The 26,051-nt window shown below is 36.5% G+C and overlaps 1 protein-coding gene across 16 annotated transcripts; it reads left to right on the top strand.

Moving 5' to 3' along the window:
• The first annotated feature begins 3,654 nt into the window (after positions 1-3,654).
• Positions 3,655-23,661, top strand: LOC114276905 (uncharacterized). Of its 16 annotated transcripts, XM_082868973.1 has the most exons (24): positions 3,655-4,241; positions 5,541-5,687; positions 5,762-5,995; positions 6,088-6,222; positions 6,296-6,388; positions 6,473-6,562; positions 7,943-8,032; positions 8,292-8,333; positions 8,531-8,620; positions 9,119-9,208; positions 10,826-10,954; positions 11,542-11,748; positions 11,882-11,971; positions 12,102-12,161; positions 12,293-12,400; positions 12,520-12,891; positions 13,402-13,683; positions 14,426-14,815; positions 15,277-15,520; positions 16,064-16,488; positions 16,597-16,735; positions 17,324-17,430; positions 17,519-17,571; positions 23,356-23,661. In XM_082868973.1, the coding sequence occupies exons 1-22, from the start codon at positions 4,160-4,162 to the stop codon at positions 17,331-17,333; spliced, it is 3,549 nt and encodes a 1,182-aa protein (XP_082725099.1). In that variant the 5' UTR covers positions 3,655-4,159; the 3' UTR covers positions 17,334-17,430; positions 17,519-17,571; positions 23,356-23,661. The 16 variants fall into 16 exon arrangements, with proteins under 16 accessions (XP_082725099.1, XP_082725094.1, XP_028074544.2 ...); XM_082868968.1 differs by having other exon boundaries at positions 16,064-16,735; XM_028218743.2 differs by lacking the exon at positions 23,356-23,661 and having other exon boundaries at positions 16,597-17,674.
• Positions 23,662-26,051: the final 2,390 nt, after the last annotated feature.

Here is a 26,051-nt window from a genome sequence, read left to right as displayed (position 1 = left end):
TGGGTAGTGGGTGATGATGGTAGGTAGGTGGGTGACGCGCGGGTGATGGGTGGTGGTGGCGGGTGGTGGTAGGTGGGTGACGGATGACGGATGGTGGTGGGTGGTGGCGGATAGGTGACGGGTGGTGGTGGTAGTGGTGGGTGGGTGGGTGACGGTGGCGGGTGGTAGGTGGTAGCGAGTGGGCGGTGGTGAGTGGTGGGTCGTGGGTGGTGGTGAGTGGTGGGTTGTAGGTGGTGGTGGCAAGTGGGTGGCGGGTGGGTGATGGGTGATGGTTGTGGTGGTGGGTGGCAGGTGGTGGCGGCGGGTGAGCGGCAAGTGGGTGGTGGTGGCAGGTGGGTGGTGAGTGGTGGCGGCAAGTAGGTGGCGGATGGTGGTGGCGGGCGGTGGATGGTAGTGGCGGGTGGATAGTAGGTGGGTGGTGGGTGGTGGGTGGTGGTGGCGGTGGCGAGGGGTGGATGGTGGTGGCGAGTGGGTGGCAGGTGAATGGTGGGTGGTGGTGGCGGGTGATGGGTGGTGGTGGCAGGTGGGTGGTGAGTGGTGGTGGTAGGTGGTGGTAGAGGGTGAGTGGTGGTGGCGGAAGACGGTGGCGGAAAATGGTGGCGGGTGGTGGCTAGTGTTGAGTGGTAAAAATAAAATAAACTGAAAACTCAAAACGGAAACACATTTTTTGTGTTTTCATTTTTTGACCAAATTTATAAACTGAGACAATTGATTTATAAATCAAAAAATTTACCAAACAAGTTTTTATTTGAGTTTTTAAAATTTTTGTAAATATAAACAGAAAACTGAAAACGTAAGTGTTACCAAACGGCTTACACATTATATTGACATCATTATAAATTAAACGATTTTGTGTCTAATACTGGGGCCTTTGTTTTAGATCATATGTAAAGAAAAAAAATTAGATATATTTTTAAATATAATGTTATAGTAATAGAACTTATATAATTTTAAGAAGTAGTATAAAAAGTAAAATATATATATATATATATATATATCAACAACAACAATATATATAATCTAAATTCCAACCAAAAAAAATATATTTTAATATATTATAATTAATTAATTAATTTAATAGCGGGTTGGATCAGGTTGGGTTGAAAATATAAATTTTAAACCCAACTATTAATATATTGGATTGGAAATATTGACTTAACCTAACCCTATAAACTAAAACAACCTTTCTAAATCCTAAATAAATAAAACTGAGCCGCACGGGCTAAATAAGTCAACGGGCCAATGTCCACTCCAGTGCCACAGCCTAATTCATGTAAGTCACAAATAATCCTTACTCGGTTATGTAAACAATAATGATAAGCAACTCGAAAATTCATGGCTCGAATGGTTCAAAACAGTTAAAACGACGTCGCTTTGTGTACAAAACGATATCATTTTGACACATTCAAGCCATTCAACCGACACAAATTTGGGCCATCAAATATTTTTGTTATGTAAAAACATAACCTCACCCTAAATTTACGTGAGAATGATAACGTTATTGTACCTTTGCACAATAATCACTATTGTTTGGGTGATGAGTCTCATTTCAAGTCCTGTCTTGATAATTCACATCGTTAATAGAGTTTTATGAGGAGAACATTTTTAGAAAAAATTAAATTGATCCGATATGGGTAGCGCTATGATCAAATCAATTTTATATTTTATATTGACACAAAATTAATTTGATTATAATGTTATCGATGTCAAATCAATTTAATTTTTTACAGAAATATTTTATTTAAAAATTCATAATTATTAAACGGTTCAAATCATTAAGGCAAACCCAAAATGGGTTCTATCACCCTAAACAACAGTGATTACTGTAAAACAGTCACCCTACATGCAATGTGATATGGTTTGAGATTTGACTTTTTTTTTATTAAATTTTTAATTTTTTATGAAGTGAATAAAATTTTGTGTTTAGGAATAATTATTTTTAGAAAAATTACATGTAAATGAGAGATTAAAAAAAAAAATCACAAACGCATAGGAATGCATAATTTTTTTTCTATTTTCTCCCCTGCATATAATTCTCTTATTATTTTTTTAATTGTAATATTTAAAAAAAAATTAAATAATTGATGTGATGTCTTATTTTTTCAATATATATATTTTTTGTGATCTTTGACTTTGTTTTATTTATTTTTGACCTTTTTTTTTTCTTTTTTTTTTGGGGGGTTCATCTTTTTAACTCCTTTTTGGAAAAAGCCAACTTTGCCCAAACAACCTGAATTTGTGCAGTTGCACTGAATAATTTTTGCACAAAATATTACGTACTGTTTTTTTTTATGAGAAATTATAAAAAAAATAAATAAAGTTTAATTCTTATAATAAGATGAATTTTAAATTTTAAATTTTTTAAATTTAAATTTAAACTTGTTATTTATTTTTAATTTAAATCATTCATCTATTTCTATTAAGTAAAATAGACAGAAAAAAATTAGATATTAAACTTAAACAATATACATAAAATATTTAAAATATCATTTTTCATTGAGTTTAAAAATTATAATATCATTTTTTATTAGTTTTATTTATAAAAAAAAAACATATAATTTAAATTAAAAATAAATTAAAAGATTAAAATTTAAATTGATAAAATTAAAAATTCCATTTATTTTATGATAAAGGTTAAACTTAGGGGTTTTTTTTGAATTTTTTTTTTTGGTAATTTTCTTTTCTTTTTTTGGCATATTACACTTTACCACTTCAATTATTATCCTTTTTTTTTACTTTAGTCTCTCAAATTAAAAATTGATATAATGTACTCCTTCATCTTTTAAAAATTTTCAATTTAATCATTATATCTCTATTCTGTTAACAAAACTAATGAAAAATATACATGTAATGTGCATATAACACATTTATGATAAATCAATATTTTTTTCATAAATATAATGTGCACATTATATAATGTACATTTTTTGATTGTTTCATTAATAGAATGAAGACATAAAGATTAAATTAAAAATTTTTAAAAAATAAAAAGATATATTATATTAATTTTTAATTTCAAGGAATAAAATAAAAAATAGGGACAATTGAGGGAGTAAGGCTTCGTTTGGGAGCAGGTTAATTTAGTAATTTTTTTGTTATTTGGCTAAAATATGAGCTAAAAAAAATTATTATGTTTGGGATGACTTTTTGACTTTTTAAGAAAAGATGTGCAAAAAGTAGAGAAAAAAGAAAATTTTTACCTTTTTATTATGAATTATTTACTTTTTGATTTTTTAGCGCTTTTTTAATTTTTTGACTAAACAAACTTTTTGCCAAACGAGGCCTAAGTGTAACTTGCTTTTTGGTTTCCTCACGCCACACCCCAACAAATATAAAACCTTTTTTTTCCTTCTCTCTTTGGTGGTGTTTATTAAATTTTTTTTTTTTTTTTTTTTTTTTTTTGACTTTTTTAACATTTTTTTATTAGACAAAAAATAAATTAAAAAGTTAAAAAAAGCGACTTTTAACCTATTTTTTAAAGAATAATATTATATTCAACAATTAGTATATTAATTGATGATGTGATATAATTAATTTTTTTTTAATATTTATAATATGATTAATAATTAAAATTAATAATAATATTATAATTCATATTGATATATTAATTAATATATTAATATTAATATATTAATTGATACATGTAGACCCGTCGCGATTCAAAATAAGCGTTTCTCTTTCTTTCTCTCTCTTTCCGACAAAAAGGAGTCAGTTGCCTGGAGAGCGGTGAGATGTGAGTGTTGTTTGTTAGTTGGTCAGATTTTAATACACAGCCTTTAATTACTCTCTCTCTCTCTCTCCTCATGTCGCTAGTAGAAAGAAACCTCTGTGTCCAGCAACATGCCAATCTCAAACCCCTGCAATTTTCAGAGCTCATTTTCAGACCTCATACACTCCCAAACTCATTGCTTCCTTCCTTGCCTTCTTCTCAAGAATTCCTTTTTGGGGCTTTCCATAAACTTCCTCCTCATTGCTTGTCTCTCTCCATTTTTGGGTCTTCTTTAATCTAACCTCCCCTTTTTCTTATTTCTTCAAATCATCAATCTATTATCACTTAATTTATATGTTCATTATTTTACTACTACTGTTTAATTCTCTTTTCATCGTTAAGGAGGTTGGGATTAAGAGAGAGTATTGAGGTTTTGGAGTACTATATGGAATGGGTTTGGCTCTGCAAGTGGTTTGCTTGGTGGTGAAACTGTTCGCCATTGCTGTTGCTTTGGTTGTTCAAAGATCTGCAGGTGATTTTTTTTTTTTTTTAATTTTCACTTTATGTTTTAATCCTATAGAAATTAGCCCATGTGGTTATTTTGTGAAATTTCATGTGGATGTTGATGATTTTTGTTTTTTGTTTTGTTTGTGCCTTTGGACAACAATTTGGTGATATGGGTAGGTAAGTTTTATTTTTTCCAAGTTGGTTATATGATCCGTTGTTTGGCGAACCTTCAGATATTTACTCAATGCTTATATTTGATTTTGTTTTATTTTTCAATGTTCATGTGGGTGTTGATGAATATTTTTTTTTTTTCAATTTTTTTTGGCGTCTCTGGACAATAATTTGGTGATATGGGTAGATAAATTATATTTTTCCAAAGTTGGCTATGTGATCCAATATTTGGGGCTCCTGCAGATATTTGCTCGATGTTTATAATATATTTTGTTTTGATTGTAACAGCTGAGATTGATGGAATTGGAATTTGGCATCTTTGTCATCTGAGCATGTTGTCATTTTATGTTATAATTATGTGCATTAGTATTCATTTATTTAATTTTTTTGTTTTGTTTTTTTTTTTTTTTTCTAGAAGTTGAAGCTGGTTGGTTTTTAAGTGTTACCTTCCGAAAAATTTCAAGGGTGAACACTCAATTTTCTTATAGGAGCACTGTTCTTTAGCTGCATTAACTTAAACACCAACTTCATCCAGTAATTCTTTACCGAGGCATCTGAGAGGAATGCATTTGTCGAGCCTTAATCTGTTTTGTGGTCTTCCTATGCTCTTGTTGGGTGATTCAATTCCCCAGAGCAATAATTTAAGCAAATTGTGGAGTGGATTTTATACATCACCTTTGTCAGATTAGTTACTCCACAGAATTGTTTGCAAATTTTGTTACATTTGGATGATTTTATTCTCCCGATTGATGAATATTAGAAGCAACTTTTTTTCCCCTTCACCCATAGAACAAAAGTCATTGAATTAATGAGAATCATTCTGTAAATTCTAGTGGAAGCTGAAACAGTCCTCCCTTGTAGTCATGATAAAATTGATTAGTGAAGAAACTAGGAACAATGGCCATGTTTGTTTAGCCTCTTAGAGGGTGGGATTGGATTAATTTGTGGGCCTTGCAAAATCATGTTTGATTGTCATAAAATGGCAGGGGACTGACAGTTTCATGGAACTACGAAACCCCCAATGAATACAACATTCACTAGAAAGAGTTTGCATTTTGTCCAACTAAATATATGAAGGATTTACAATTTTTATGTTTCCAGCAAGTCACTGAGTCATCTTCCTTGTAAGTATTAGCATTGTGTTCGCTTTCAGGGTACGAAATTTCTCCATCTCCAGCAACTTTTTCTGCAATTCCTTCTATCCAAGAACAGTCCCCCGGTCATGCTCCTCGTGGAAAGAGAAGCAATGCACCTAGTGCAAAGAGAAGCAATGCACCTAGTTCCGAATCTCAATCAAATGGTAAGACTCCATAATCCTGGGATGTGAATTGGTCTTGATATCATTTTTATTTGACTTCTGGTTTGACCATTTAGGATCAGTTCTACACCCTCCGTCTGTGTTAGTACCCCGCAAGTCTACACCATCACCCCAAACAGTGAAAGGAATTGCACCTTCCTTGTCACCAAGTACTCCTACAGTTCCGCCGCCATACCGTTCTGTTCCTCCTCCCTTAACTTTTCATGGAATTGTACCATCCCTGCCACCAAGTGCTCCTGAAAAAGAGGAACCAAAAAGTAAAAATCCCATCTCTGTGCCAGTTACTCCAGGTACTGCTAAATATGGTTTTATTGTGACAAAGCAAGATTTCTGGTTGAACTTGATTTTAAAATTCTTGTTTTGTTTCAATGTTCAACACCAGCTGCATCACCTTCAAACAAATCCACACAAAAGCCACCAACCATCCACCCAATTATGCCAGGATCGATGTCACCAAGTTCTCATCAAATCAAAGCGCCAGATAGTAAGGCTCCTCTTTCTATGCCAATTGCTCCAGGTACCCGATTGATGAATTTTTTTTTTTTTTTGGTTAAGCTTGGTTATAAACTGCTGGTTAATATTGTATGCAGTACCAAATGCCCTAGTGCCCAAGAAAATGCCACAGAATCTACCACCATCCAGGAAGCCAATCATGCCAGGAGTACCGCCATCCATTTTTCCTGGTGCGCTTTATACAGTTACACTAATATATACTTTTTCTTGTTAAAATTTTACCCGACATCCCTTCTTTTGTTGCTAAAATGCAGTGCCTGTTGCATCACCTCCAAGCAAATTGCTGCGAAATTCACCAACCACCCACCCTACAATTCATAAAGAACCTCCATCCAATTCACCAGGTATAACCTTAGATGGTATATTTTATTATTTAATTTCTATTTTAAAAAGAATTTGTAGTTTTTTGGATCCAAATGAAGCCATATGTGCTCATAAAATCTTTATTTGTCAACTAAAGGTGGATTTATTTGCAGTTAATACAATTATGTTATTGGCATCATTTTCCTTCATATATCTCTTGACTAGGGGTGAAAGGAAAAACCGGTAAACCGATTGGACCGACCAAACTGAACTGAACCGGTCAGTTTTGGTCTGTTTTTTTTTGTTGTTTCGGTTTGTTCGGTTATGTTAAAACAAAAAATCGAAATTCGGTTTGGTTTTTCGGTAATTATAGTTTGAAAACCATATACACCGAACTGCACCGATATATACTCCCTCTTTTTTTATTACTATTATTTATTGTCCAGCTATTTTTTATTATTATTTTCGTGCAGGTCATCTATGTATTCAATTCCAATATTCAAACACGCTTTCACACTGCCCAATGTTTCATATTGCTCAAAATAAAAAAAATAAAAAAACTCCCTCTCTCTACCTAATTATTACACTGCTCAAGAATGAATCTCATGGTGTTGGATGTTTCTAAGAGTAATTGCAACTCTCTACAAAACAAATGCTCCTCTCTTGCTCTCTATATTTTCTCTCTATATTTTTGTGTGTGTTCATCAATGGAAGGTTTATATGCTTCATCTTCTTCCTACGAAATATTTTGTGGGTCTTCCATCTTCCATCTTCATCTTCTTCATGTGAAGGTTGGATCTCTCTCTCTCTCTCTCTCAAAACCCTCTCATCTTCTTCCATCTTCCATCTTCCATCTTCTATCTTCATCTTCTTCATGTGTTCACCAATGGTCTTTCACCTTCAAGAAAAGATTTTGTTGAAGATCGAAGAACCGACGTGTGCTGACCGAACCGCACCGCCCCAACGTAAAACCGTTTGGTGCGGTTCTTACCAGCAATTCGGTCTGTTTGGTGTAGATCGATGGAAAACCGAAGGGTGCGGTTCGGCGCAAAAATACCTCAAAACCGGACCGCACCGCACCGATTTCATCCCTACTCTTGACTATCTGTTTCAATTCTAATGAAGTGATTGTGGGACATTTAAATGTTATTGCAACTTTCCTTCATTATTTTCAAAGTAGCAGGATACTTGGAAGACATACATATCCATATCATAGTTGTTGATATTAACACTCTTTTGGATGTTGATATGTTTCCAATATTTCAAAACATACCATAACTGAATGTAACTTTTTATAATTTTGTTAAGTTTTCCAATATTTCTCATATCCTGTAGGATATGACATCCCTTCTTTTGTTGCTAAAAGAAAGAGTGTTAATTTTGTTTTACCTGACATCCCTTCGTTTGTTGCTAAAATGCAGTGCCTGTTGCATCACCTCCAAGCAAATTGCTGCGAAATTCACCAACCACCCACCCTACAATTCGTAGAGAACCTCCATCCAATTCACCAGGTATAACCTTAGATGATATATTTTATTTAATTGCTATTTTTAAAAGAGTTTGTAGTTTTTTGGATCCAAATGAAGCCATATGTACTCATAAAATCTTTATTTGTCAACTAAAGGTGGATTTATTTGCAGTTAATACAATTATGTTATTGGCATCTTTTTCCTTCATATATCTCTTGACTGTTTGTTTCGATTCTAATGAAGTGATTGTGGGACATTTAAATGTTATTGCAACTTGCGTTTGTTATTTTCAACATAGCAGGATACTTCGAAGAGACGCATATCCATATCATAGTTGTTGATAGTAACACTCTTTTGGATGTTGATATATTTCCAATATTTCAAAACATACCATAACTGAATATAACTTTTTATAATTTTGTTAAGTTTTCCAATATTTCTCATATGTTGTAGGATATGACATCCCTTCTTTTGTTGCTAAAAGAAAAGAGTGTTAATTTTGTTTTACCTGACATCCGTTCGTTTGTTGCTAAAATGCAGTGCCTGTTGCATCACCTCCAAGCAAATTGCTGCGAAATTCACCAACCACCCACCCTACAATTCGTAGAGAACCTCCATCCAATTCACCAGGTATAACCTTAGATGATATATTTTATTTAATTGCTATTTTTAAAAGAGTTTGTAGTTTTTTGGATCCAAATGAAGCCATATGTGCTCATAAAATCTTTATTTGTCAACTAAAGGTGGATTTATTTGCAGTTAATACAATTATGTTATTGGCATCTTTTTCCTTCATATATCTCTTGACTATCTGTTTCGATTCTAATGAAGTGATTGTGGGACATTTAAATGTTATTGCAACTTGCTTTCAATATTTTCAACATAGCAGGATACTTGGAAGAGAGACATATCCATATCATAGTTGTTGATAGTAACACTCTTTTGGATGTTGATATGTTTCCAATATTTCAAAACATACCATAACTAAATATAACTTTTTATAATTTTGTTAAGTTTTCCAATATTTCTCATATGCTGTAGGATATGACATCCCTTTTCTTGTTGCTAAAAGAAAAGATTGTTAATTTTGTTTTACCTGACATCCGTTCGTTTGTTGCTAAAATGCAGTGCCTGTTGCATCACCTCCAAGCAAACTGCTGCGAAATTCACCAACCACCCACCCTACAATTCATAGAGAACCTCCATCCAATTCACCAGGTATAACCTTAGATGATATATTTTATTATTTAATTTCTAATTTTAAAAGAATTTGTAGTTTTTTGGATCCAATTGAAGCCAGATGTGCTCATAAAATCTTTATTAGTGAACTAAAGGTGGATTTATTTGCAGTTAATACAATTATGTTATTGACATCTTTTTCCTTCATATATCTCTTGACTTTCTGTTTCAATTCTAATGAAGTGATTGTGGGACATTTAAAGTTTTTTTTTTTTTTTTTTTTGGAGCATCAACATTTAAATGTTATTGCAACTTGTAATTATCAAAAAAAAAAAAAAAATGTTATTGCAACTTGCCTTCATTATTTTCAATGTAGCAGGATACTTGGAAGAGAGTCATATCCATATCATAGTTGTTGATATTAACACTCTTTTGGATGTTGATATGTTTCCAATATTTCAAAGCATACCATAACTGAATATAACTTTTTATAATTTTGTTAAGTTTTCCAATATTTGTCATATGCTGTAGGATATAAATCCAACACATCCTGAACCCGTACATGGCTTTTTTTCTTTTTTTTTTTGCATTAGAGATAGTTGTCAAGAAAAACATAAAAAGAGTTTCAAATACTTTGGTTACTTATGGAGATGGAGAATTGGGCTTACCTTACGTTACTAGGAATCTAGGATCAGATTGCTATTGTAGTATTCTATAGTAACATAACCCATATTTTCTTACGTAAATTCTAATATCACAATTATGTAAAATATTTTAATGGAGTCATTAGGAGTGATAGTTTACATGCCAATATCATGAAAAAATCAGTTGTTCAACCTGTAGTGGAGAGAGCCTTGTGCACTAGAACTGCCCTGCTTTAGGAGGCCTTAGTGGTAAGGTTTCTTCATTGTGTCCTGAACATCATGGATTCAAACTAGGGAAACAGGCTCTTCAGATGCAGTGGTAAGCTTGTGTGCATTTGACTCTCCCTAGATCTCGTAGTGGCGGGAACATCTTGAACTGGAACTGTTGTCACTACCATTTTTCCACATACACAATAAACATAGATGTGTACATATATCTGTTTCCATGTTCTTGATGTATCCAAATCCAAATTTTAAAGAATTTGATGTATTAGCATATCTTTATTGTATTGTATCCCTATATCATATCTGTGACTACTCTTTAGATTAATTTATATTAATGTGTTGCTTTAAGCATGGTTGAGGCTGAAAGAAAGGACTTGGCACCAATGGCCTTGACCAAATAATGATAGCACTTAATACTCTGCATTATCTTGAGATTAAATTTGTTGCCACCTCCATTTAGTTGGAATATGTTTTTAAATTGAGTTGTTTGTTGTCTGGAAGCTGGAAAAAAAGAGAATGAAACTGTTGATTAGAATGAAACTGTCGATCTTTTTTTTCTCCATAGCTATTAGATTAGTACCTTTTGTATTTCTAGAATTTAAAATGAATCTGTTTCTTTTGTGCAGTCATTTCAGGATGAGTGCTAGCATGTTTAAGTTAGTGTAGAGAGAAAAATTTGACCATCTCATCTCCATTTTCTTTCCAAACAGAGATCCTGCCAGCTTGGTAGAATTTCTCTATGATTTTATGAATTTTGAATATCATTGATCCCAATATGGTGTTACAGAACCTGATGTTCCTCCTGTATTAGCTCCTCCCAAAAGAATCAACGGGAAAAGTGATGGCATGCCTGTTGCTGCACGTCCAAATGAAACACCCAATCATTTTTCACCAGTGAACCCTTCCCCTACAAAAGGTCTGTTGGGAAGCACTGAATTTCTTGTTATATGGGAGTGTTGTCAGAAATAACTGAAAAGGTTAAATTACATTTGCACTCCCTAAAGTATGTTATTTGTGTCGTGGTTCTTTATGTTTAAATTGTGTCAATTTAGTCCTCATGTATAAAAAGTGTCCCAATTTGTTCCCCCAACCTAACTACGTTAGGAGAGGCCGATAACATCAGGGGAAAATGTATTTATCAAAAAAGACATCAGGGGAAAATGTGGAAACTCACTTGAAAATTTATACTTTGTCTCCAAAATTTGTCATCTGTATCATTAATACTCACTTGGAAAAGTTACACTTTTACTCCATAAAATATATGATTTGTGTCATTTTGATCTCCAAAATTACACATTTACCTCTGACTTTAATGCATTTATTAACAAAGTTAGGTTGGGGAGCAAATTGAAACACGTTTTTATATGCAGGGGACTACATTGATACAATTTAAACGTTAGAGACCAAAATAACACAAAACTCATTCTTTCGGGACTAAAGATGTAATTAACCTAACTGAAAATGTTATCAACATAATTTACCTGGTTCTTTTTTCTGTTGCAGCTCCTTCCATGCACAAAGCCTTGAGGCACTCTAACAATATTGCTCCTCCTCTTTCATCACCGAAGTCTCCTCTGGATATAGGGTCACATTCTCCTGCATCTTTACCTTCAACCTCATTTCATAAGCATCATCATGCAAAGAATAATTTCACCAATACTGCTCCATCATCAGTTATGCCTCCTCCTCCTCCTGCTTCAAGTCAGCAAGGTTTGATATTTTAATTAAGACATTTCACCACCAAGTTTATTTTTGTGGGTTATTATGATATATTGCACAAAGTATTTCTTTTTTCTTTTTCATTTTTTTTTATTTAAATTCTTTGTTTTAATATTTTGTGAAGATCCTATCATCCCACCAGCTCCTTCATATCCTTCCAAAACACATCCAAAGAGTAGGCTAAGGGACCATGCTCCTCCACCCATGAATCCAGGTATCTAAACACTTATGAAAGTTCATGCTCATCAAATCTATACATAAAAGTGATTTTTTCAACCTCTGACACCGATCTTACATGGCATGCTATTTTGTCTTCCCATCCCATTCCCCCTTTCCTTCACCAGAGAGTCATGTTTCACCTGCACCCTCACCATCTTCAACAGCTCCATCTCGACAAACAAAATGTAAGGAAGTCTCCTTTTTCTCCTTTTTCCTTTTATCGACGATAAAAATAAATAAATAAATTTCGTGAAATTTGTTATATCATATACTGCCTAGTTGATGGCTTATTCATTGATCATGTTTGCATTGCAAGTTCCCTTTCTTTCCCCTAAAATTTCTCCTTCTGGGTCTTCACCAAAGAATCCAAAGATGCCACTATCACCACCAATTCAAGCATTACCGCCTCCTCCTCCTAATGAAGGTATATAAGTTCTGGCCTCCCTTTACACCAGTAAGTTTAGTATCTCCATATTGTTAATCGTATATATTGGTTTATGCTTCACAACAGAATTTTAATATATAGTTCAATCCAATTTGTAGATTGTTCATCGCTAACATGCACGGAGCCATTAACAAACAATCTTCCAGGATCACCCTGTGGTTGTGTCTTGCCCATGCAAGTTGGACTACGATTAAATGTAGCATTGTATACCTTCTTCCCTTTGGTTTCAGAGATTGCTCAGGAAATTGCTGTTGGGGTTTTTATGAAGCAAAGTCAAGTTCGCATCATGGGAGCAAATGCAGCTAGCCAAGATCCGGAGAAGACAATTGTCCTCGTTGATTTGGTACCTCTTGGAGATAAATTTGATAACACAACAGCGTATTTGACATTTGAGAGATTCTGGCACAAACAAGTAGCAATAAAAACTTCACTTTTTGGTGATTATGAAGTATTGTACCTGCGTTATCCTGGTACTTGAATTAACCTTCACTTTTCTTGATTTGTTCCTACATTATTAGCTTGAAGGGTAAATTACACCGTTGGTCCCTCTATTTTGAGTGAAATTTCACTTTGGTCCTCGTAGTTTCAATTTGAACCCTACACTTCAGTTTTGTTGCAATGCGATCCCTCCGTCACTTATTGTTAGAATTTTGAAGGGAAAAAGACCATGTATAAAACTAGAAGAGCCAAAGTACAATTCAAAATAGGGACTAGCGATGTAATTTATTCAGTACACTGGTGGTCCCTATAGTTTCTTTGGAATTCCATTTTGGTCCCTAGTTTTGCACGTGATCTTTTTTAGTTCAAAATGTTAATGATGCATGACAAAGGGACAACATTGCCACAAAACTGAAAGTATAGGATTCAAATTATTCAAATTGAAACTATGCAGACTAAAGGGACATTTCGCTTAAATTACGAGGTCTAATGGTGTAATTTACCCTAATTTGAATGTGGGTATTCATTTAGCAGTCTTACAGGTCTTCCCCCCTCTCCACCTTCAAGCATTAATGTGATAGATGGTGGACCGAATTCTGGGCATGGCAATAATGGGACGACCATACAGCCCCTAGGAGTTGATGTGAGGCAGTGGCAGCATAAAGATGGGCTTGGTGGCAGTGTTATCGCCATCATAGTTTTGTCAGCATCTATAGTTGTGATTTTATGTTGTGTTATTGCATGGGTTATACTGTTCAAACATAGGGACTTCCAAGAAGAGCCGACTCCTTTGGCTACTCTACCGTCCCTATCAAAGCCGTCAGGTAATATCCTTAAACACTATTTTAAAGCCAGGTGTAGAGTAACCTTTGTCTGTTTCACAGAGACTGGACCCCTTAACATAATACATATTAAAAGGTCGTTACTAGTGCACAACACCAAAAAATGACACAAATCATGGAAGTTTTTCCATTTAATTGCTAAAATAGGTGGTACCTATGTTACCTAGAACATGGAACAGCAATGGGAACATGGCACATCACATGCTCTAAAACGTGGTACAATAAGAGTAGAATTGTATAGATTACACTACAAGAAGTTAAGGTACTTTTGGAGTAATTTTCTTATAACAATTAGACATCTAATAAAATTAGTCATGGAGAAACACATTTCAATCATTATGACCACTTTTAACGTTTTGCTTTAGATCGCTAAATATACCATTTTGGAACGAAAGTGTGCCATGTTTCGAAATGTGTGTTCCAAAATGTAATTCACTAGTTTATTAGCAATTTCTCGTAACACTGGATGGCAGTATCATAATGGTTGGTCTGGAGAATAACAAAAACAGTTGTTATTAATGGTAATGGACTTTATAAGTTATCATAATTATACAATGTAGATGTTGGAGATCTTAGGTCTAAATGAGTAGCTTAGTGGTAGATGGCTATTATCATCTAATTATATATCAATAACCAATTGTAGTAAATTTTTCATATCATTGACATTGGGTTGATTCATAATTTTTAACTATTCCATGGTTAAAATGATCTATATATGTTGCAGGGATTGCTGCTTCTATGTTTGGAAGTTGGCCTAGTTCTGCTTCATTATCATTTGGATCTAGTGTTGCAACTTATGCTGGATCTGCTAAGACCTTCAGTTCAAGTGACATTGAGAGAGCCACTAATAATTTCAATGCTTCAAGAATACTAGGTGAAGGTGGTTTTGGTCGTGTTTATAGTGGTGTTCTTGAAGATGGGACAAAAGTGGCTGTCAAGGTTCTTAAGAGAGACGATCAGCAGGGAGGTCGTGAATTCATGGCTGAAGTTGAAATGCTTAGCCGCCTTCATCACAGAAACTTGGTCAAGTTGATAGGTATATGTATAGAGGAGCGCAGTCGCTGCCTAGTTTATGAACTCATTCCAAATGGCAGCGTGGAATCTCATCTACATGGTATGAATTTATTCATTTTATTGAGAAATCCTCTAAGAAGCACGGCCACTTCTAAGAGGGTAACATGTTGTGTCCGATACCAGCACAACACGATACTCATTGAACACTTTCCAACACTTGGACACATAAAACACTTTACAAGTTTGAATAAAATAACTTGGAATTTAATGATAGAACAAAAACAATGTAAATTTGTACTTATTCTCCTCCTTTGAACTTATAAAATTATCATCTTTAACTTAAATATTCATGTATATGACATATAATAATTATTTACCTTTATATATGACATAATAAATATATAAAATTACATATTTTGCATTTGTCCTCATGTGTTATGTTCTACATTTTTTGACAAATTTCCATATCAGTGTGTCCATGTCGTGTCAAGTGCTCATGTCTGTTGTTCAACCCTATCTAAATGGCTATTATTCACGCGTGTTTTGTTTGACTGCTCTCAGGTGTTGACAAGGAAACTGCTCCACTTGACTGGGGTGCACGGATGAAGATAGCACTGGGAGCTGCTAGGGGTCTAGCCTATTTGCATGAAGATTCAAGCCCCCGAGTCATTCATAGGGACTTCAAGTCTAGCAATATCTTGTTGGAACATGATTTTACATCAAAAGTGGCCGATTTTGGCTTGGCTCGAAGTGCATTGGAAGAGGAGAACAGACACATCTGTACACGTGTCATGGGAACTTTTGGGTATGAAAGTTTTCTTTCTGGTTTATCGGATTTACTCTCACCCTAGAAAACTCGCGATAATCCACCAAAATTATCATCTTCATGGATTATGCTCTTTTTGATACATCGGAACTCGGGAACAGAGAGATTGGTGGCAGTGGCAAGCCACTGAGGGACCAGGATGGGCAAGTGCCCTTTATCAACTTTTAGAAAATTACATTTTAAGATTAAGGTTTTGAAAAGTTTCAATTTTCTCCCTCTAAAATTATATATATGCCCTTTAAGTTTTTCTCATTTTTCTTCTAACAAACTTAACACAACATTAATTAAAACATGGGCATGGATTGATTTCTTTATTTCACAAATAAACCTAAGAAAACATCTCCATTTATTATGTGTATTTAATTGGCATATTTTTTTTATTTCATATTACTTGAGATTTCTATAGATTTGAATGTTAAGATGGTTTTATTATAGTGATATGATATTGGAATAGTATTGAAATGTTGATAATTGATTCCACATGTTCATACGCGTAACAATTCCTTTTTTCCCTCCCACCAGATATGTGGCTCCAGAGTATGCAATGACCGGTCATCTTCTCGTGAAGAGTGATGTTTACAGCTATGGAGTCGTCCTTCTTGAGCTCCTGAGTGGAAGAAAACCAGTAGACATGTCTCGGCCACCTGGTCAAGAGAACTTAGTTACATGGGCACGTCCACTACTCACAAGTAAAGAAGGGATAGAATCAATTGTAGACCTATCTCTGGGACCTGATTTCCCTTTTGATAGTATTTCCAAAGTAGCTGCTATTGCTTCAATGTGTGTGCAACCAGAGGTATCACACCGGCCTTTTATGGGTGAGGTTGTTCAGGCCTTGAAACTAGTATGTAGTGAGAATGATGAGACAAAAGCATTAGGATCTAGAAGTTGTAGCCACGAGGACATGTCGATTGATATGGATGCTACTAGGATCTGTACCAATTCAGGCCAGTTGCCCGATCCTTTACAAACACACTCCCCATTTTCTAACTATGATTTAGAACTTGGTGTTGAGAGGGGACTTTCAATGCCTGATTTATTTGGTACATCGGCAGGACTTGGGAGGCAGGAACCCGGTTCATTTAGGAGGTACTCAAGTTCAGGTACTCTAAAGACTGGAAGGGGCATGCAGCTTTGGCAGAAAATGAGGAGATTGTCCGGGGGCACTGCAAGTCAGCATGGGGAAATCTTCAGGTTATGGCCTGGATCCTACTAAATGTTCTCAAATTCCATCAAATAATTAAGGGAAAATTACATTTTATCATCTTCAATCAGGAGCCGTTGTCACTTTACCCCCTTCACTAAAAATTGCTACGTTTTCCCCCCTTGATTTTTCAGTTTGTTTCAATTTTAACCCTCTGTTAATTTTCTATTATGAAAATGGATGCAAAAGTGGCATGTGAGTTGCACACAACAATTTTATAACCAAATTGCCCATTCAGAAGCTGATTATTTACATATATGTGATATATATATATATATATATATATATATATCTTTCCCTCTCCTATGAAGAAATATGTGAAAGAAAATATATGGCCATGACAATTTTATGACCAAACATGAAGATATATGATGAACATTTTGGTCATAAAATTGGCATGTACAACTCACATGCCACTTTTTTAAAAGTTGAGATTGAAACAAATCAGAATATTAAGGGGGCAAATTAAGCCAATTTTAGTTTAGGGGGTAAAGTGATAATGGGGCATAGTATTGCCCTGGAATTAACTTTCACAGTCAAATTCTGAGTGCGAGCTAGCGAACGGGTCACTGATGCAGACAGGGATGAGTTGCCAAGGCTTGGAACTGGAAAAGAGGTGAAGTTGTTGGATGGCTTAACAATTTTTGCTGTGGTTTGAAAGTGAACATCAAATAAGTGTTGAATGGTACATGATGCTAGCAACTTTTTTGATCAGCTCAAGTCAATTGAACTTGCTGGCTTGTTCATATGAATAATATATGATGCTGTGCTAGTTTTTAGGATTGGAGGCATAAAGATTTCTTTGATCTGGCTGATCCTTGATGAGGTGAAAGTTTGTTTTTGTTACTGAAATGTACAGTAGATATATTTTGTTACCATTAAGTGCATATTTTCTCAAGTAAATATTCAAGTGATAATGTTGATCATCAGTTGTAGAATTTCTTTATTATTTTGATTATTGTTTTGATTATCCTGGCACCTTATGAAGGGGAAATTCTACAATTCACACCTCAAAAAAGGGGAGCATACCATATGCTTAGTTACAATTTTTCTGGTCTTTGATTATAATTCATTGTTGTGTTGGTTATGATTCAACTATGGCTGATTGTGGTGTTGGTTATAACTTAGTTTTGACCTATTATAGTTATTTTGATTATGACTGAAAAGGTTTTGAGTTATGCCTAAATTGGTATTTGGTTGTGACCCATTTTTGTGTTTATTATGATTTAGTTATGACTCATTCTAGTATTAGTTATAACGTAACTATATTGTGGTTGTTATTTTAGTTTTGACTGAAGAGATATTTGGTTGTCCCAAGTGATATTTAACCCATTGTGATCCCTTTAGCTATAGTTGAAAGTGGTCTATTTATGTCAAATATGAACACCACAAAATGTCGTTACTTGCATATGATATACCCCTTTTCGAGGGATGTGTGTAGTAGAAGGAACCTATTATGATATGATATAAATATTCACACAATTATAATATATATATATACATTTATTTGAAAGCTTAATATAATATGAAGTTTCACGATATAATGATATAAACATTCGCATTATTATTGAAAATATTATATGTAGTATTCATATTCAATTTCAAATGAATCTCTTATTTTAAGAACATTCACACTGTGGATAACATGATGTGAGCATTCATACTAATAATTCACGGTGTAAATATTTAACTTAATGTTGGAGTCACTGTTTGAGCTCAACTATTGATGTGAACATCCATATTGTTGCTTGAGAGGGTAAATTGCATCGAGGTGTTTGGGCCGGGCAAATGAGGCGTAGTGTTTGATTAAACCAGGCTTGGTTTTGGGCCGCACTAGTTGTGTTGCGTTACCAATATTAAGGCATGCAAACAGAAGCATCATGTGATCGAGTGATTGTCTTAGTGATCGTGTCAGCACACCAAGCTAAGTCAATGCAAGGTGAAGATGCACGCCGAGCTAGGTTAGTTCGGCATAACATTCCTTCTTGGAAGCAGCAAGGCTTAATCATTTACACGATGGGCAAGCGACTGGGATGATGATTTTCCCCGTTGCTTGGCCAAAAAGTGCTAATTCACTTTGTTATCAGTTATAAGGGTGTGAAAAGATTGGCATTATCCTTTCAGAGTTTGATTCCTAGTAGGACTCTACAAAGAAAGAATACTAGGATTCTACCATGCAGAAATTATAAAAGCTCAAAGACAACCTAAAATAAGGTAACACAATTCTATTCACAAGATTCAAGAGCTTTTTCCCATATTGATCTTGGGTAATAACTCAAGCATCGAAGGGATTTTTCGGCACACATTTGCCGATAAGCTCACGTGTTCTTGAGATTTCAGGCCATACGACATCATTTAGAGGAGCAAGAGCTTGATTACCAAGTTTATACAAGCAACGATTATTTCATGCTCGTATAATTGGAGCCGTCTGTAGGAAATACATAGAACAAACCTTTTGATCAAGCTCTTCTAAAAGATTTTAATGGCGAACAATGAAGATCCTCCGCTCTTCACCGTCGATGGCTAGACTCATGAGGCCAACAAGAAGCATGGAGATTTGCCGCATGTTGATCCAATGCAAGATCGGAGCGCTCAACCTAGAAAGGGGCCTCGCAGAGACGCGCGCGATAAGCGCCTGCACCCTTCTCCACATTCTCCAACCCCAGAAGAACATCAATGTTAAAGAACATGTGATGCCTAAGGTTTGGAGAACAGAGTCAGGGTGCCGAACGCGAAAATATGGGAGATGGCGGCGGATATAGAGCTTTTGAAAGTGAAAGGAAAAGGTGTTGCTGGGGTCAAAATGCATGATGAGCGCACCCGATCTCATCAATCTACAGACCACAACAGACATCCTACGCTAGTGTGTTCTGATAGCAGGAAAAGCCAAATGACAGGTGATTCTCAATTGCATTCTTTCAGGTCACGTTCGTATCACTCAAGGTCTGAGAGATCTAGGACAGAGAGATCCTATTCACAAGAGAGCAATTATTGCCCCTCGCATTCTCATCAGACATCATTCTATCCTTCGGAGTTGCCCATATCAAAGAACTTGAGGACTATCCTCAATGAAAGGGCTCAAATGAGGTATGAAGCCCAAACGAATCATCCCCGAATGGTACTAGCTTTGTAGAGGCTGACTCCCAGAACGCATGGCAGCATTGAGGTGGCAATGCCAATGCCACATGTTGCTCATATGTCAATGAACAGAGAGCTAGCAAGATTGCATAGCACGTTGTTCTCACCAGAAATCGAGAATGCACCCCTTTCGACAGGTTTCAACCAATTGAAGTTTTCTATCCATGATGGGAAGTCAGATCCTTACATGCACCTTAGTCATTTTCAACAAGTCATAGCTATTCACAGGAGGAACAATGCATTGATGTGCATCATGTTTCCATCGAGCCTAGGGGATTATTTATGCTTAACTTGGTTTGAAAAATTGCCAAAAGCCAGCATTCCCACTTGGGAGCTGCTTACAGAGGCATTTGTTGCCAGATTCAAAACAAACACCAAGACACCCAAGGAGGTTGACCACTTGCTGACTATTTGACATGGGGCCTCAAGAAACTTTGAAGTCATACAACGACAAGTATTGGGAGACATTCAATAAAATTGGTGAATGTCCTTTTAACCTAGTTATTGCCTAATATAACCGAGGGTTGTCAATTGGAAATAGATTGAGAGTCGCTAACAATGATGCCTCTTTGACCATGGAGACTCTGATGGAAAGGGTCAACCAGCACATAAGGGTTGAAGAAGATGTTATCCACGCAAAGGCAAAGGTCGGCATAGCTGTGGCGGACAAAAAAACTTCAACCAAAGTTAACATGGTTGGGAAAATGGAAAACAAGGCAGAAACTACACAAAGAACCACAATAACAACCAGGCTAATCCACCTTTGAATGATGAAGAGGAGAAAGAAAAGAAGTTAAAAGCTCGCACCACCATTACTACAATATTCAAAAAGCCCATCTACTATATCCTTAGCAAGATTCGAGACAAGCCGTATGTTCGGTGGCCAGCCAAGGGGCTATGATGAAAAGTACTGTTGCACTTATCATGATAAAAGGGGGCACTGGACTGAGGATTGTGTGCCGCTTAAACAACACTTGGAAGAGTTGGTAGCAGTAGGATACTTAGGCCACTTCATTGAGGATGGAGATAGGGCAGACCCCAAAATCAAGATATGCCGAATGGAATGCCCCTTGACGCCCCTCCTCAAGTAGTTATCAATGTGATCCATGAGATCATTAAGCTGGAGTGAGTTTGTGAGCTCACAAGCACGATTAAGAAGGCTGAACATGTGAGGGAAGTATTCAGTGTCCAATTGACCTTCAAGAAGGGGAAGGCAAATGAGAAGAATGTGATAACTTTCTCCAACAGAGGTTTGGCGAGACTTCAGAATCCCCATAAAGACGCGCGAGTGGTAACTCTGCATGTTAAGGATTTTGATATGAAAAGGATCTTGATCGGCTAAGGTAGCTCGGTTGAGATCATATACTATGACACTTTCAAGCTGCTCAAGTTGGACGAAAGAGACTTGGTACTTGCTACGTCTCCCTTGGTCAACTTCAATTCAATACTTGAATGGCCGGTTGGTAAGATCATACTACCGGTCAAAGCAGGTTTGGTGGTTAAACAAGTGAAGTTTTGGGTGTTGAAATTCCTCTCCACTTACAATATTATTCTAGGAAGAGCATCGTTCCATACCATGCAAGCTATGTCATCAATGTACCACCAAGTGGTTCAATTTCTTAATGCACAAGGGAGGATTGAAGAGGTCTTAGGGGATCAGATTATGTCAAAGCAATGCTGTCACTATAAATGGCAGCCCAGTTGCCAAGGGATTTCTTCAGATGATAAAAAAACTAGAGGATACAGAGGTGATTAAAGATATTGGCAAGGAGGCTATATTGCTTTTGGCTTAGACCCGACCCATTATATGTTTTGGATCCGGGTTTCATTGTCTTATATAGTTATTCATGTCTTGTTTCCCTTTACCTCTCTTTGAGTTTGGCTTTTGGAATGTGTTGATTGCATTTAGAACAGGTTGGTAGCTTGTTTTTCAAACTTTAGCTGCCCATATTTTGTTTCTTCGCTCGAGCGCCACTTCTTGCGCTCGAGCGGTTTTTGTGAACATCCAGTACTTTTGCAGGTCTGCAAAAATATTGAGAATTTGCCTTCTTCGCTCGAGCAAAGCTTCTTGTGCTCGAGCGACGGCCTCTGTCTGCAAAACTACTGGGAGTTCGTATTATGTGCTCGAGTGAAGTTTCTTGCGCTCAAGCGGTAAAACTTATTGTGTCTGGTTGCTCGAGCGACACATCTTGCGCTCAAGCGAACTGTGCGTTTATCAAATCGCAGAACCACCATTTTGGGTCACTTTTTCATTTCACTCTCTCTCTCTCTCTTCATTCCAAGAACCCTAGATTTAGACAGACTCTCTCTCTAAAACTTACATTTTCTCTACAAAAACACCAAGATCTAGTGATTTCTTTACCCTACTCCCTTTGTTAAAATGGTAGAACACTCCACAGGCTCTCTTTTCATTCGAACAAAAGTGGATTTTGACTTCTTTGAGGCTTCTCCACTCTCTCCTTGGTCTTCTAGCTTTGAGGTAGGGATTCTCCACACTCTAGTATGGGTTTTACCTTTGCTATTTGTTCTTTCGAAAGATTATAGTGGTTTAGGGGTTTTGGGCAAAAACCTAGGGTTTGAAATCAAAATGTAAAAGAGGGGTTTTCAAATGATTTTTGAAAAAGGTTGTGATCATAAATTTGGGGTTGACATATGTTGAAATGAGGTATTTCTTGCATTGAAATGAATTTTTAAAGAGAAAGGGGTTTTGCCCTAAAATGTAAATGTTGAGATTTTTAAAGAGAAAATGAAATTGGTATTGGAAATTGTGAAATTGAAATGATGATAATGATGAGGGTGGAGTTAGATATGTATTATCACTTTCATTTGAGATTTTGAAAAAGTGTATCTTTAATGGAAAATTTATTTATCTGTTAGAGATATTTGTTTTGGGCTATCAATGGAGGATAACTATGATTGTTGTAGAAATTGCATGAGGATTAGGTGAACTACAACTAAATTCTCATCTACTTTCTATTGAGCATTGTTGCATTCTAATTATTGCATTGAAAATGCATGTGATTTGAGAAAAATGAGTGGACTTGGAAAGAAGGTCTGTAACACCAAGGTTAAGTTGGCCTGTGTGTCCGAAGTGAAAGTCCCGAAAATCATGCTTATACATAGGTGCCGATCCTACGGACGAAATTTCAATGAAATGACAAAAGTAATGCTTGTATAGCCTACGTTTACATGGGTCTCGGTTTACGGTTTCTTCTGAACGAAATTTCTGAAAAATGTTGTATTGCTTTAAAATTCTTAGATTGTGATTCACTGCCCTATTATCTATTGTAAATGAAATGATTTATGAACCATGACATTATCATGGCATTACATGGTTTTGGAAAGAGATATAAAAATGTTTTGGCACGAGCATTGCATATGCATCCACTTTATAGCTTTGTTAAGATTCATACACTGTGTTGGATTGCTTCTACTATGCTTTCGCTCACCGTCTGTGGGAAAAACATTTCAGGTGCTAATGATATGCCTCTACCAAGGACTTAGTTTGGGAGGACTGTGGAGCTAAAGGCTCATTGTTGTTATTTTATATTTAATTTTGTACAAGCCTAGGGCTTTAATTATATTGGTGTACCAAAGCATTGACTTGGAAAGATGTAAGCCGTTAGGGCATATAGTTATCTATTTAGATTTCTTTCTTTTCACTATTTTGTAACATAAGTTGTAGATTCATGATGTACTGTTTATGAATGTATATCTCATGTGTCACCTTTTGTATGACAAACTCTGATTAATGAAAGCTTATCATCTCATTTATGTTACTTTCTGTTAGTTGTTATGAGATGGGTATATTATGTTTATTTCGGGGCGTTACAACTTGGTATCAGAGCGTACTGGGTTTGAATACTATGGGTACGTGAGAAGTGGTTATTACCACAATGGATTTGTCTCGCTTGACAGAGATATTTGTATACATGGTATGCTTATGTAATAACATACTTATGTAGTTATATATGTATGGGATTTAGTTCACAAGATATTGATTGTGTCTACGGGTTTCTAGAAGTCTTATTAGAAGAGCAGTTGATCACTGTTGTTTTTAATTGGAACTCTGGTAATGTCGTGGGATAGTCATTATCTAGAAAGGAAATTTGTATGTGTTTATGTGAATGCGTGCTTATATGGAGTGAATTATTGTTGTCCACTGCATTAGGATGCGAGTGAGTTAGCTCCGGCACATTTGTAAATGTGCTAATCTTTTTTGTTACCTTCATTAGGATGTCAGGACGTGGACATGGTGGTGGTAGGCGTGGTATGCCTAGAAGGCATGAGGGGCCTTTACCGAAGGAGATTCCGGCGTAAGAGCAAGGGGTTGGTCAAGCCAATGTGGTTGAACCGGTTGGTCAACAGGCCACGGGTGCTTTGGCCTGTGAAATGGCCAGAGCTTTGCGGGAATCCATGGACATTCTCAAAGCTGAGAATCAAGTCTAGGCCCAAATTACAGAAGCAGGGCCGTCTTTCTTGAAGCGGGAGTTCTTCCGATCTAATCTAGACAAGTTTTTGGCTGACCCTAAAGAGCCTTTGAAAGTCGATGAATGGCTCGAACAAATGATGAAGATGTTTGAGATGCTTGGCATCGAAGATGGTGGTTTAAGAGTGACCTTGGCATCCTTCTAACTAAAGGGAGACGCGGGTCGATGGTGGAAGTATGTGCGTGGGCGCATTGGGGTGACTTGAGAGGCCTTTGTCAACGCCTTTTCAAGACGAGTTCTTACCTCCATTACTAGGGAGAAGTTGAGAGATCAGTTCCCAAAGCTCAAACAGCTTAGCTTTCCAATAGACGAGTTTGAGGCAACTTTCATAAGCCTCTCTAGATTTGCAGTTGAACTCGTGGCGACAGAGGAACACCGTTATATAGAGTTCGAGAAGAGGTTGAGGACCAGGCTTCTTTTCATGGTAGCTGGGTCGATGATTATGGACTACGAATGTCTTGTGGAGGCGGTGACTCATCTTGAGACCGTAGTTCAGGCAGAGGACGAACGGATAAGGGGCTCCAAGAGGAGTCAAAAGGTTCAGTAAGAGAATTGGGACTGTAAGAGGGAGAGGGGTCCCACCCCACAGTAGTCCCAGGCAGCACAGTCTAGGTCCACATTTCCTGTGCCAAGTTCGAGTTCAATGAGAGGTAATCCAGGAGGTTTCTTGTTACAAGTGTGGCCAATTCGGTCACAAGTCTTTGGCTTGCCCGCAGAAAGGAGGAGGGCAACAGTTTGCACCGTCTGTGGCTCGTTCTCAAAGCCAGAGTCAGGGAAGAGAGCAACCACCTACCTATTATCAGTGTGGGCAATCAGGACATATAAAGAAATTTTGCCCACAGTTGAGTGGCACACCAAGTGTGTCTGGTTCGAAATAAACACAGAACCACCAATCTGCACAATCAGTTTAGGCCTCGAGGGCCAACCAGGGAGCCTCTTCGGTTCAGTCAGTACATCAGAGACCTACAGGGCATGTGTATGTTGTTACCACACCAGACTTAGTGCCAACGTCTTCAGTTGTGAAAGATACTTTCTTGTTATACAATTTTATTGCCAATGTGTTAATTGATACAGGTGCATCCTATTCTTTTATTTCGTTTGTATTTGCATTGGCATTAGGGTTAGAATTGGCTCGGTTAGCATCTTCACTCAATATAGAGTCACCTATTGGTGGTGAGATTGTCTTGGCACAAGGGTGTCGGGGTTATGAGATAAAGGTTGTCGTCGCCGACTTCCTTTTGCATTTGTGTTGTTTGGCATGTCGAGTTTTGATGCTATATTGGGTATGGACTGGTTGTCATCATATTGTGCTGTCATAGATTGTTACCGTCAGAGGGTTACTATATGTACCTTGAGCAGTGAATGTTTTTATTTCATGGGGGACAAAGTCGATACAGCTTTATCACCAGTATGTGATCTGCGAGAGCGGAGTGAACTTAGTTATCTTCTTGCAAACTTCTTGGGTAGTGTGTGTGATGAAGCCCGAGTCGAATTGCCAAGGGTAGTTTGTGAATCCTTAGACATTTTTCCTAAGGATCTCACTAGTTTACCACCTCGCCGTGAGATTGAGTTCTCTATTTATTTAGTGTCTGGCACGGCACCGATCTCTATGGCGCCATATAGATTTGCATCCGCCGAGTTGAGTGAGTTGAAGATTCAACTCCAAAAATTGTTAGAT

The sequence above is a fragment of the Camellia sinensis genome, chromosome 5 (genome assembly GCF_055761805.1).
Source record: "Camellia sinensis isolate YWXY chromosome 5, ASM5576180v1, whole genome shotgun sequence".
NCBI lineage: Eukaryota > Viridiplantae > Streptophyta > Magnoliopsida > Ericales > Theaceae > Camellia > Camellia sinensis.
The sequence above is the reverse complement of the archived record's forward strand: the minus strand, read 5'-3'. Positions and strand labels throughout refer to the sequence as shown.